General features: G+C 33.0%; 1 protein-coding gene across 8 annotated transcripts in view; it reads left to right on the forward strand.

The window, feature by feature from the left end:
- The window catches only part of SLC16A7 (solute carrier family 16 member 7), a 209704-nt gene extending 199751 nt beyond the window's left edge, over positions 1-9953 (forward strand). For all 8 annotated transcript variants that reach the window (XM_004467664.5, XM_004467666.5, XM_058308347.2 and 5 more), the window contains 2 exons: positions 2153-2968; positions 5347-9953. In XM_004467664.5, the coding sequence (XP_004467721.1) occupies positions 2153-2968; positions 5347-5612 (1082 nt within the window). In that variant the 3' untranslated portion in view covers positions 5613-9953. The remainder of the gene's footprint in view (positions 1-2152; positions 2969-5346) is intronic.
- The last annotated feature ends 3436 nt before the right edge of the window (positions 9954-13389 follow it).

The following is a 13389-nucleotide window of genomic DNA, read 5'->3' on the forward strand; positions in this document are numbered from 1 at the left end:
TATTAGAGTTCAGTGTGTAAAAGGACTTTCCCTGATGCTCACAGATAAAAGGAAACTAAATTTATCTTTTTTATAGGGATTTTAGATTAGTCTTACCTTGCCCTCGTGTATCAGTTAATGAAAAAAATTAAGTTACATATATTAAAACCTATAATAGTAGTGATGTTAAAATATTTCTCTTTACAACCTATCGTCAACTCTCCCCCTTTTTAAATACTGCATTTGACCGTAATAGTGAGGTTGGGCCTTCAAGTAGATTCATTAGGATGCAGCAAATTTGGGTATTCTTATGCCACCAATATAATAACACTATTTGTTATTCTAATATAATTTTATTCCTTTGTGTCTTGAGGGCTGTGAAATGTCTACAGTCAACTATTAAAGGCTAATATACCTATGAGTATATTACCTTAAGTCAAAATCAGCCAGTACTCTTGACTTTGGTTTCTGAAGTCAAGACACCTGACTCAGTAAATACTAGTTGTGTTGTCATGGCTAAGTTTACCTCCTTATGCCTCAGTAACTTTGTCTTTAAAATTGGGGAAGCCCATAGCTTATTCCTTAGGGAATTGTTGAAATGATTCATGTAAAAAATGAATATATAGTAGTTGATGGGGTGCCCAGCATACTGTTACTTATAAATAAATATTAGCAGATAGTAATCACAATGTTATTTATATAACATCTCACAGTTCTAGAACTTACTTGATTTTGGCAAAAATCTTTTTCTCTTGGGGTAACTGGTGCTCAAGAAGTCTGTTTTGCCAAGTCCTATACAATTGAAGCAAAGTCAGATCTTTTGATCTCAAATCCCTTGTTCATTTTACCATACCAGAGTAGAAAATAGTAGACATCTCTTCAAGAGAACTTGGATTAGCATCTAAAGGCAAATGTTCCAGGTGCCAGAAAGCAGGTCCTGGGCAGAGGATGGTGTAAGGCAAAGAAAATTGAACTTGGAAACACAATACCTGGGTTTTGGTTTTGGTTCTTCCATCTAAGAGGCTCTGAACCATAGACTGGTCATTTTTATTATTTATAAATTGGCTCTAATTGCATTTATTCTGCATATCTCATAGATATGCCCTAGGTAGAATCAGAACATGCTATTACTCTCCAAAGCATGTTCTTAGGTCCTTCATGTCAACTTTCAGGGACCCTTCTACTCATAGAAAATATTTGTATAAAAAGGTTGACCTAGACCTGCATGTCCCAGAACCTGAATGCTTCACCACTTTTCAATTTTGTCTCAATTTACATAAATTAGTAAATACGAAGTAATTCTTGAGTGGCCCCTAAAATAATATAGAATAATGCTTCTTAAACTAAGGAGAAAAGAGAGGTGCTTATGAAAATAATTTTATGTACTTTTTAAAGGAACTTATTTATCACCGTTGCTAAATAGTACCTTGGTGAACTGCAAGAGGTAATTCATTTCTCACAGGCAATATTCAGTACTGCTATGAAGTTTCCCAGACAGTAGGAACTTTTGACTTGTATGAACAATCAGCTTTATTCTCTGAAATAAGTATATGCTTCAAGCAGAAAAAGTCTCCTTAGTTAACATACATGTGCATCTATATACATGAAATATGTAATGTGAGAATATCAAGCATGAAATTTAATGGTATGAACTTTATTATTTGCTAAGTGCATGGTGTTGATTCATTCAACACCAGAATTGACTGGTGAGATGTAAAATTGTTATAAATGATGACCTTTTTAATCTGGCCCATTCCTTCAAGTTTCAAAGTAAAATAAAGTATTATGCTAGAGTAATTAACTCTCTATTCTATACGTATGTGTGTAAATATGTAAGAGAGAGAAATTTATCTGTGGAGTTAAATGATTTTAATTAAAAACTAATAATTTTGTCCTAGTTTCAGGGTTATTCAAACATTAGAACTTATTGGTTTTATTTCCCTGCTTTAAATGAAAGTAATATTAAACTTGTCATAGCAGATGTCCAGTTATAACAATCTTTTTGGGGGGTACAATTCCATTTATATTTATAACTATCACAAATTAGTCCCTGCTGTTGCATTTTTCAGCTCAGCCTTATCCACCTGAATGTACTTTTTGAAGAGTAATTTCTTTTGTGAGAGGAATAATGTATTGTGTTTTGTTTTGTTTGCTTTTGTCTTGTTCTTTTTAGGTTTAGGTTTAGCCTTCAACCTGCAACCGGCCTTAACAATACTTGGAAAATATTTCTATAAGAAACGACCCATGGCTAGTGGATTGGCCATGGCGGGAAGTCCTGTGTTCTTAAGTACATTAGCTCCTTTCAATCAGTTCCTTTTTAATACATATGGCTGGAAAGGAAGCTTCTTGATTTTGGGTGGTTTATTGTTGAATTCCTGTGTGGCTGGGTCCCTCATGAGACCCGTTGGACCTCAAACTCCTTCCAAGTCTAAAAATAAGATTGGTGTAAGATCAGAAGAGTTAGCTAGGAAGAAAAGCCATAAGACAATATCAACATGGAACAAAATTAATAAGTATTTGGACTTCACCCTTTTTAAGCATAGGGGATTTCTAATATATCTATCTGGAAATATGATTTTGTTTCTAGGTTTTTTTGCCCCTATTATATTCTTGGCTCCATATGCTAAGCATAAGGGAATTGATGAGTATTCTGCAGCTCTCTTGCTGTCTGTTATGGCTTTTGTTGATATGTTTGCTAGGCCCTCTGTGGGATTTATTGCAAACTCCAAACTTGTCCGTCCCCGAATCCAGTACTTCTTCAGTTCTGCAATTATGTTCAATGGAGTCTGTCATCTCCTGTGCCCATTGGCAGAAAACTATACAAGCCTGGTATTTTATGCTGTATTCTTTGGCCTTGGATTTGGGAGTGTTAGCAGTATCCTCTTTGAAACCCTCATGGACCTTGTTGGTGCTCAGAGGTTTTCCAGTGCTGTGGGACTCGCCACAATTATGGAATGTGCCCCAGTTCTTCTTGGCCCTCCCCTTGCTGGTAAGAATACTTCTGATCATGGAAAGCAAAAAGCATAAAACTCATATTCATTAGCTGAGACTTTCTTTGCAATAGATAATATGGTTTATTATAATAAATACTAATAATTTGAAAGACTGCAAGGGTGTTAATTTTGGTTTTATTACATATATTAAATTTCATAATTAGTCAATTTTAGACCTAAATTTTTTTCAGAGCCTGGAACTATAAACCTAACAATTTAATTTAGACTGATAATGAGTAGAATATTTTTCAGGATTTTCACCTGTTTCATGCTGTTAAGAAATGACTCATCAGAATAAATATCAGTTTTCCTTTGTTATTGGTGAAAAGATTTCTCACCTGTTTATATTAAACTTAGTCAAAAATTAAAATAATGCTTTTCAAAGGATCAACATCTTTATTAGATTACATTGATTTCATTATATTATTGTAGAACTTATCACATGCCTAAATAATACTTCTATAATATTATTGATAGGAATGTGCGAATATATATGTTCACACTTATGGAATGTGCAGGGATAAAGAAAAACCCATTCAAGATTTTTAAAATCAGACATTTATATTATATATATGTAAGTTGTAAAGATTATATTTAGATTTTAATATCTGAAATATTTTCAAAAGATGCCTATAAAAGTATTTGGCTAAATTATCCCATAAGGAGACTGTGTATATATAAAACTCCACCAAAAAAGGCCCTCACAAATTGATGGGGCCATGAACCAAATGTGTTTTGTATTTTGAAGTTTAACAGCCATTATATCACTAAAAATGTTTGACTAAAGTTAGGATGGAAAATTAAATTATTCAATTTCTATTACATTTATGTATGTGTGGAATGCTTGCTCAAATAAGCTAATTCTGCCATTTACCTAAGTAAAACAGTTCAAATAGTTTGGCAAGGAGCTGAATTTAATACTGAGCTACTTTGCTAGGGATTCTGAATAAACAGTCTTGCTCGAAAAGTCCAAATCAAAATCATCTGGAATGCATATGATAAAAATATAGATTTGATTTGTGTGCACTAAAATGTTTTTGATAAGAATTATTGTCCAGAATTAGATGTCTGTGGCAAGAGGCTTAAATAAATATAAACTGGAAAGTTTAAAAAAAGAAAAAAAGTCAGACTCTATGGCACCAGGCTAGGTTTAAATGGTCTCAATAATCATATGGAACAAATAGTTTCTTCCTGATTAGTTTGGCCTTAACTCAAATAAAGTAAAAAATTGTGATTGGCCCAAAAAGTGGCATGGCACTTAACCAAGAAGCTGGACAAAGCCATTTTGCAGAGTAGTTAAGAAGGGAAGCAGATTTGGCCCAATGGATTGGGCGTCTGCCTACCACATGGGAGGTCCAAGGTTCAAACCCAGGGCCTCCAGACCCGTGTGATGAGCTGGCCCATGCTCAGCGCTGATGCACACAAGGAGTGCCCTGCCACGTAGGGGTGTCCCCCACGAAGAGGAGCCCCATGCACAAGGAGTGCACCCTGTAAGGAGAGCCGCCCAGAGCGAAAAAAGTCCAGCCTGCCCAGGAATGGCGCCGTATATACGGACTACTGATGTAGCAAGATGACCCAACAAAATGAGACACAGATTCCTGACACTGACAAGAATACAAGTGGACACAGAAGAACACACAGTGAATGGGCGTAGAAAGCAGACAGCTTGGGGGGGGGGGGGAGGAGTAGGAAAGAGAAATAAATTAAAAAAAAAAAAAAAGAATATGTGATTCAGATAAACCTGGCTTGGAATCCAGATTATATCACTCACTGGCTATGTAACCATGGTAAAATTACTTCATAATACTCTTGCAAGAATTAAATGAGATATTACACAAAATTGCTTAGCCTAGTGTGGGGCACAGAGAAAGCATTTTATATATACTAGCCACCATCAGGAACCTTTTAAGAGCCTTTGGGACTTTCCTAAAGAATGTAGTTTTCCCCTCTTTAACGAAGAGAGAAGGAAGAATGAAAAGGTTGAAACAATCTGTGCATATGCTGCAAATATATATATTTATCTGCATATGTCTATATATAGATATAAATGTATACTTCAGACATGTATATATTTATGGATACATATACAAATATTTACATACCTAATTTATCTTGTTTACACATTTTTATTGGGGGAAATAACTTCTAAAAAATTAAATCTACTGGTAATATAATGGTTTAAGTTCCTATCCAGGCCTTTACAATGCGTATGTAGAGATCATAATGTAGAATATTTTTCCTTTGTTAAAGTCTCATTCACAGTTAATTTAAATATGAAGTAGTTATACATTGTATCTGGGAAAGAATTTATTTGAAAATTTTATAATTTTATGCTGTTTTATTATGCCTCTCAAAGATGTTCTTTGTCTCTTAGGTAAATTGGTGGATGCAACTGGACAATATAAATACATGTACATAGCCTGTGGAATCATTGTGGTCATATCAAGCATATGGTTGCTCATTGGCAATGCTATAAACTACAGATTGCTTGAAAAGGAAAAGAAGCTGCAAGCAAAGAAGAAAATACATAACCCTCACTCCAAAGAATCTCAGCCCTTGCACAAATCTAAAACTTTAAATGTTAAAGTCAAAATTCCAGGAGCAGAGGGTACTCCCTCAGAAAGGGAAACTAATATTTAACAAGAATCTCATCTTTCATTTCAGTGTTTATGACTTTTCTTAGAAGTACTTTTTTTCAAAATATTAGAAAGGTTTTTATTTGACAGGAGGAGTCACAATTAAGGGTAGAGATGAGATTTTCCTCTATGATAAATTTTAAATTAGTTAATTATTTAAAATGTATTTATTTAGGCAGTTAAATTTCGATATTATACAGATAAAGCATCCTTGCACTGAGTTTACTTCCGTATATATGTTTTGGGGTATGGTAGCTAAAATACTAATTAATTTTTTTAAAAGTCTTCCAGTGGCTGGTAATCTTGATCATCATATGTAGAGACCTGAATCTCAAACCCCCAGTTTAAGTGTTTAAAAGAAGTATGTTTAATCCCATAAAATGATCTCCATATTTCATTTATAATCAATATTAAATTATAAAAATGAATCCTCCCCACACACATACACACTCACATCCTACATATACACATGCGCTATCTGAAGAACAGAAGTCAAACATGTTCAAAAAGAATATTATTACAGTAATTTTTTACGTAAAAAAAAATCCTTGGGAACAAAAGAAGTATATTTTACTTGCATATGACTTTATAATGTGGATTTTTAAAGAAAAGAACATAGATTGAAAATAAGGGTGCCCTTAATTCAAAAATGCAACTAACTATATAAATAAAAAGTGTTTGTGTATATAAAACAAGTTTTATAAAGAAAAGGGGAAAAACTCCATTTTAAGCCATTCTTTCTGAGTGCTATTAAACATGATTAATCTATGCACATGATTTTCTTTAAAGGGCCTGTTAGTACCTGGAGCTAGAGAACAGAACCCTCAATTTTCAGAATTTTTATATAATAAGTAAATCAAATTAAAAGTCTAAATGACTCCTAGCAATGAGTTATAGCCATCGATTTTAAAACAATTTTTGGTTTGTAATCCTGAAATTAGTTAACTGGGGATTTCTTTTAACTGGGCCTCAGTCCAGACTCATTGTCATACTTAAACATAGTAGGGTAAACTGAAATTCTGTTGGCAGGCATACAAATAGGCCTAATTCTAATTTTTCCTAAAACATAGATGTAATCAGAGGGTTACTGTTATGAGTAATCAAAGTAAAGCTAGGAGTGGGATGTGGTATTAACATTAACGATCCCTATAAACTCTCTCAGCTCCCTCCCCTCCGCAAAATGCAAAAGTCAAAAACAAAAACCACAAGCGGGTCTTTTACTCAGTCACTGAAAATGCCTCTTATTATGGGAATCGCAGCACTTGAAAATCCTGCCCTCTACTGATTAGGCTTTCTGCTGCCTGTGAACATAACTGGACCTGGGGACTGTTAAAGCACTTTCAGACTGTGTGATTTGGAAATGTGTGTATAGCTTATAAGATGGTAGCAAGAAGCTTCTTGCAATATTGCTGTCCAGCTTAAACTAGCAGTTTCTCATTTTCATAACTGCAAAAATGTCTGGGAATCTGAGTCACTCGAATACAGACACTTACGATAGTGCTGTGCTTTTAAGCTATAAATACTACTTTAAGAAAGTACTTGTAAACATGAAGAACTTGTGCTTTTTGGCAAAAATGATAAATATTTATATCAAAAATCTAAAGTTTAAATTAGGATTATGATTAATAAAAAGCATTTAGGGTTAATTATTTATGGGGAAAATCTATGATACGATGGAAGGGGTTGTTGGGCAGTGGATGGGGATGATGGTGCAGTGATACGATTGGGTTGGCGGGTGCAAGAATGTGAGGGGGAGTAGGGCTTGGCTTAAAATGATATAACTTAAGATGTCAAGGGAATTTGCTTTTGATTTTTTATTGGAGTAGAGGCAGGTACTGTCCTTATTTCCTATAAGGAGGTACCTGGATACCAAGGTTTTTTAATAGTTAGCATTGAGGATTTGATTCATAAAACATTTATGCACTGTTGAAGCAAGTGGTTAATATTTAGAAAGCTATGTAAAATTCCTTATTTTGTTTTTAGCATTCACTTTTTGCATATAAGAAGCATTTGTATTTTTCAAATATTAAGTAAAACAAGATGTGCCAATATCATAGGTTAATAAATCAGGGAAAACATGGCAGATATATGGCTTTTAAATTTTGTTTCTTCTGATCTTGATTCTTAAATTAATTATTTTCGTATTGTTAGTGCTTTTATATCCAACGCTGGCTTGTTATAAGATGTGCAACATCATAAATCATGTAGGACTTACCTAACTTTAAACTTTTTCAAAAAATACCTTGAATTCCCGGAAGATGCACGTGTAATTAATACAGATATCAGAACTCCAGAGGGAAATAAAGTTTTTGTTCTGAACTGTAGTCCTTTTTATCACCAACTGGTGGAGACCTGCTGATGGGGACATTGCAGAGGCCTGGACATTCTTCCTGTTTCCTCTCCTTGATGGGAGGTGTATTTTCTTACTAATGAGTTTCTTGTTAAGTCCGAACGAATTCAGTTTATTTTGTTGTTGTTCTTGTGTTTTCATTAACCCTTAATTTCTAACACTGATTATATTGAATTGTTATAAAAAGAAAGGGAAGTGAAATTGCTCGTTGAAGTATATAAGATATGTACAGTGACACCTACCTGGCAGCAGCACTGTCCAAAGTTGCAAACATGCACATGTATTAAGTCCCAAATATAAATGTTTAAAACACACTTGAAATAGTGACATAAACTCACATACAGGATCTGGGATTGTTCCAGGGTAAAATTAATTATTCCACTTGTTTAGCCTCTTTTTCTGTCTTTCTTCCTGCCTCCTTCCCTCCTCCCCTTGACCTAGCTAAAATATTTGTTGCTTTAACAGAATCTTTCAAAGATTGAGAAAAGAATATCAGACTAGAATATTTATTACAATATAGTCACATAAATAGAGGAGGGAATATAATTGACTTCTATGTCTGCAACAATTAGTGCTGAGCATATTTCTTCCCTGGGAAATTAGAGGTTTTAGATATTCAATATAGCATGAAGCCATGTCAGTATACACCATTAAAATCTCCACTAAACCCCATTCCCCCTTTACAAAATTGTACAGAACAGGAGTTATTAACCAGAGTATCAAAATAATTTATGATTCCTGGCTATTTAATATTTTTCCCATTTGTAATCTGAAAAAGTTTAAATTTATCATGCTTTTGAATGCTTAGTAACTGAGGACCCATGTTTTTCAGCATTTAACCTTAAATATGCTTAATATTTTATGAATAGGACGCTAGATATGGACTTGTCCTGACCTACCCTTATTCTCCTTCCTGATCCTTTTTGAGTCCAGCAAGCACATGTTTACGAGTCAGTGGCTCAGGCTGCAATGTACTTCACAGTGGGTGATACAGTGTTTTCTGTATGTGAATTCACATAATTCTTTAGTTCCAGGTTCCAACCACCTTAGCTCATGGGCCTGTGGGCCTCACCTGGACACCAGCAAACAAGTGAAATAATTAGATTTGATTTGTGGGAATGTACACTTTAAAAATATAGGTACTTGTACTCATCCTTTTCTGCACAAAACGACAATTGAGAAAAAGTACCCCAGATGTATGATATAAATATGTAGATATCCTTGATCAGATAGTTGAAATCTACTTTCCATCCAAAAATATCTTTTAAAATCCTTTTCATATATGTACTGTAGTGAACTTTTAATAATAGAAATTTAAAACCATTCAATTTAATAGAAAACCATTCAGTTTAATCAATATTTATGTATTATGCATTTTGCCTATGTATGCCTTTTAATATTCAAACCAAAGCCATGGGTAGAGGTTGTTAGCCTGATATTACAGATGAGTAAAATAAAACAAAAAACAGACTTAAAATAAGTTCAGCAAATTGTCAATTAGCAAAAGTTAATGCTAGTATATGACAGAACCAGAACTAAAACTCAGTTTTCTCAAGAAGCAGGAAGAGCTTATAGGGTGTTCATGACCATTCTGCCTCCCCTTAGAAGCAATAGATAGAAGCAAAAGTAGATAAAAATCAGTTGCAAAAAATTTAAACCTTAATGGTAAACCCATAGGTTTAGCTGCAGTTTGTATTATGATTTGCTTAGTGCTTATTAGAGACTGTATTTGCTGTAACCTGAATATATAATATTAAATTGCCTACTTTTCTATCCAATGCAAATTATCCCAAATAATGGTAATGGTTCTATAATAGCCAGAATTCTTTTAATCAGACTTTTTCTGATAAAAATAGACATGTTTACGTCACTCAAGTATAGTATATTTCCTGAGGTTAGATTTAGAAATAAAATGTTATTTTTTATAAGTCATTCCCATATTTGTTGCTATTTATCTGGACTCAGAAAATAAAAAGTACTTACTATGAAACATTATGTTTAGAATGTTAGTAATTATTTCTATTAATATCATCACTAGCTACCAAAAATGATTATGAGATACAAATGATTTGGTTCGTTTACACAGTAGATATTCATTTTCATCATTTAATACAACTGACCCCTTAACGCTAATTCATTTTCAAGTTTCCCTCAACATCTTAATTATCATTCTCCTTTCCGTTCACTCATCCTATAGAGTCAAGTGCCATTTCTCTCATCCTCTCCTGGATGTTCAAAGTCTTTAGAAATATTTTTCTCCTTGTCTCTACTTCAGATGATGCACTTCTGATGTACTGTATACTTCACATAGGCATCCATGCTGCATCTGGTCATATTTATTTGTTATGTACAGAATTGACCATATTCCTGGAGCCAACAGGATACACTTTTAGCCATGGCCACTCATCATCACATGGGAACTCGTGTGACTGTAGGCTTGAGGATTCCTGGGTAGGGGAGATATTCATATAATCCTATAGAATTTAGGATTATACGGTAATACAAGTCTTCCTTATGCATAATATTTAATTGTATACGCTTTTAAAGAGTCTAGAAAAAACTGACCTTCCAGTCCTTGGTAATTATGATCAAAGTGCCTGGCATCTTTGAGAAACAAAGCATACCATCATAGCATAGCCCCATTATATATCCTCCTTCAGGTTCTTTCAGTGTAGTAACATCTCCAATATATCCCATGAGGCAAATTCCATACCAGAACAGTTCACAATACAAAATGGCATCAAAATTACTGAGATAACTAGAATTATGATCTTGTTGACTTTACTCACCTCACTTACTTTTTAGGTGTGATTTCTACATATCCATGTGAATGTAAATAATCTCTCATTTAAAAAATGAACTCAAAAGCCGAGTGGCCCAATTTTCCATTGTTGGTTATGATTCTTGTATAAACTAGCTGTGTTGATACAATTTAAAAATGAATCGTTTGCTTATCTCACATCATTTTTATAGTTCTGATTTTCTCCTCTCTGTTTTCAAATGTTTGTTAGATTTTAGCTCTTTACAAGGCTTTATGATCTGGTTTATTTTAGTTTTCTCTCCCCTAATGCTCTTTCTTCACTTTACTTCATTGATGTGCTGCTCATGAAAGAATTGCTGTAGTATTAATAATTATTTTAAAAATTTTTGTAAGAGGAAGGTGCTTTGCTTTCTACTTTATTTTTCTCTTCCAGAATTGTTTAAAATTATTTTCCTTTCTTTGATTTTCATAATGTTTAGGTCAGATTCTTTAGCATTTTTCATCTAATTATATACAATTTTATTATAGAACTTTTGTTTCTTTGGAGGGTTTAATTATGCTTCCTCTAATTAGGTGAGATCCATATTTTTCATTCATAAATACTTATTAATGAGGTGAATAATATTCAGGAGACTTCAGTAGACTAATTTTCAGTGATCATGTATTCTATCATTTCAGCAAATTTTTTCTTCATGCATATTTCTTTTTAATTCAAATATGGAAAAGTAAGCAAGAGAAGCTCTGTATGGAATCACTGATATTCCACAATTCTATTAATATGAGAAACTTGGAAAATTCTTCTGTTCAGGAGAACAGAGTTTTTAATATGCTAGTCAATGAACTTTATTTTCTACCACCTACTTTCTATTTCTAAATAAAGTATGAATACTTCTGGATTTAATGAGAAAGGACATGTAAAGTGAAATGTTTATTTCCTAAGAATTAGATGTAATTGTATTTTGAGTCATATAGTATTTTGTTTCTGGTATTTTTATATGTGAATAATATTTATTTAATTAATTAATTTCTTCTTCCCAACCCTCTAAGTTAAGTTTGTTAGACTTCCATATTTTTACATAAGGCAAAAGTGATTAAGAACTTTGCCTAAACATATACTTATCTTCTGAGTGAATGCAGGATTGGAAATGCAACCTTTGTCTTTTAACTTCTAATCCACTTTTTTTCCTCCATTGTCCTACATAAACCATCCTATTCATAGTGTTAAACTTTATGGAGGGGATAAAATTTTTTCCCGGAAATACATATTCCAACCCTATTGATAAATCCTTTATATCCAAAATGAATACATTTCTCTAAATTGAATTATACTTTGCAAAATTATTTCAGTAAACCTTAATTTGGAGAATATTTGCCTGCCTGTGTCTTATAACCCTCTCAGAGATATTTTCAGAAATATAAACTTGGATATATGTCTCATCTTATATGTCCTTGCTAATTAAATGGAATAAGGAAAGTAACCAGCCTTTTTGGTTTCCACAGGAAAAAATATTGGCATTAATAGAACCTCATACTATATATTAAGTACATGTGATATATATTGAGTAGGCAAGTTGTACAAAGTATCGTTTTGGAAAAACACATGAAATACACTTATAAACCACATTTAATAAACTTAATATTTATGAGGAATGTAATCTGATTCTTTAAATTCTGGATAGAGTAATGTCTCAAGAATGCAATGGAAATTTACCTTCCTGCTCCAAAAATTGAAACAATGAATTTTATGCAAAAAAAATATGTGTACTTTTTAAAAGATATTCTTTAGTAGCTGGGAATGACTTTTTTAATGCATTCATTTCTGAATTCTCAGTACATATAAACACTATGTGTTAGGCTTAAAGTAAGAATATTGGAAATACAAAATGGGTCTATAGATAACCTGCTTGCCACAGCATATAATTTTGGGTAACTTGAAGATAACAAGTGGATAAATGATTTTGCACAGTATATGCTGATATGGCATTATCAAAGCCATTAAAAAGATATTTTCCAATATTTTGCTCGTTGAATCCATGTCTTAACCCATAAATTCCTTTGGTATTCATGTTCACATTTTATTTGAGAAGCAACAACCAATTTACTTGTTTCCTACTAGTATAATGCCAGAACACAGATAATATAATGCAAGTTTAAATTATTAAATTGTATTCAAAAAATTATTGCCATTGAATAAACTTGGAGTTCACCCCTACAGTATTTCTTGATCTAGACTCTGAGGATAAGTTAACTTTTTAAAGATCAGACTTCTCAAAAATTCTTACTTTTAAAACGATATGCCACTTAAACAACACAGGTGTGTCTGGCAATGATAAAACTAGAGCTTCTTTTATCGTAGAGATACTATCTACCTATGTTCCAGACTTGTAAATAGATAATCATTCTAGATTTTTCCCTTTTTTTCTCTTCCAGGAAAAAAAAAAGTCACTTAGTGGTGGGGAAGTTTGGGTGCTATTAAGAATTCACCCTGTGAAAATAGAAAACCAGTAACCTGGACTTAGTATTTATTTGCTTAGTTCATTGAGGATATTTACCCTAAAAATATTTCTTACTAAAGGTTTGATAAACACTTGATAACAGTTGTGCCATCCTGACCAGGAAGTAGGTCTACATAACTGCAGTGAATGCATCGATTAAATACAAGCCCTCTTT

The sequence above is a fragment of the Dasypus novemcinctus genome, chromosome 12 (assembly GCF_030445035.2).
Source record: "Dasypus novemcinctus isolate mDasNov1 chromosome 12, mDasNov1.1.hap2, whole genome shotgun sequence".
NCBI classification, from domain to species: Eukaryota; Metazoa; Chordata; class Mammalia; order Cingulata; family Dasypodidae; genus Dasypus; species Dasypus novemcinctus.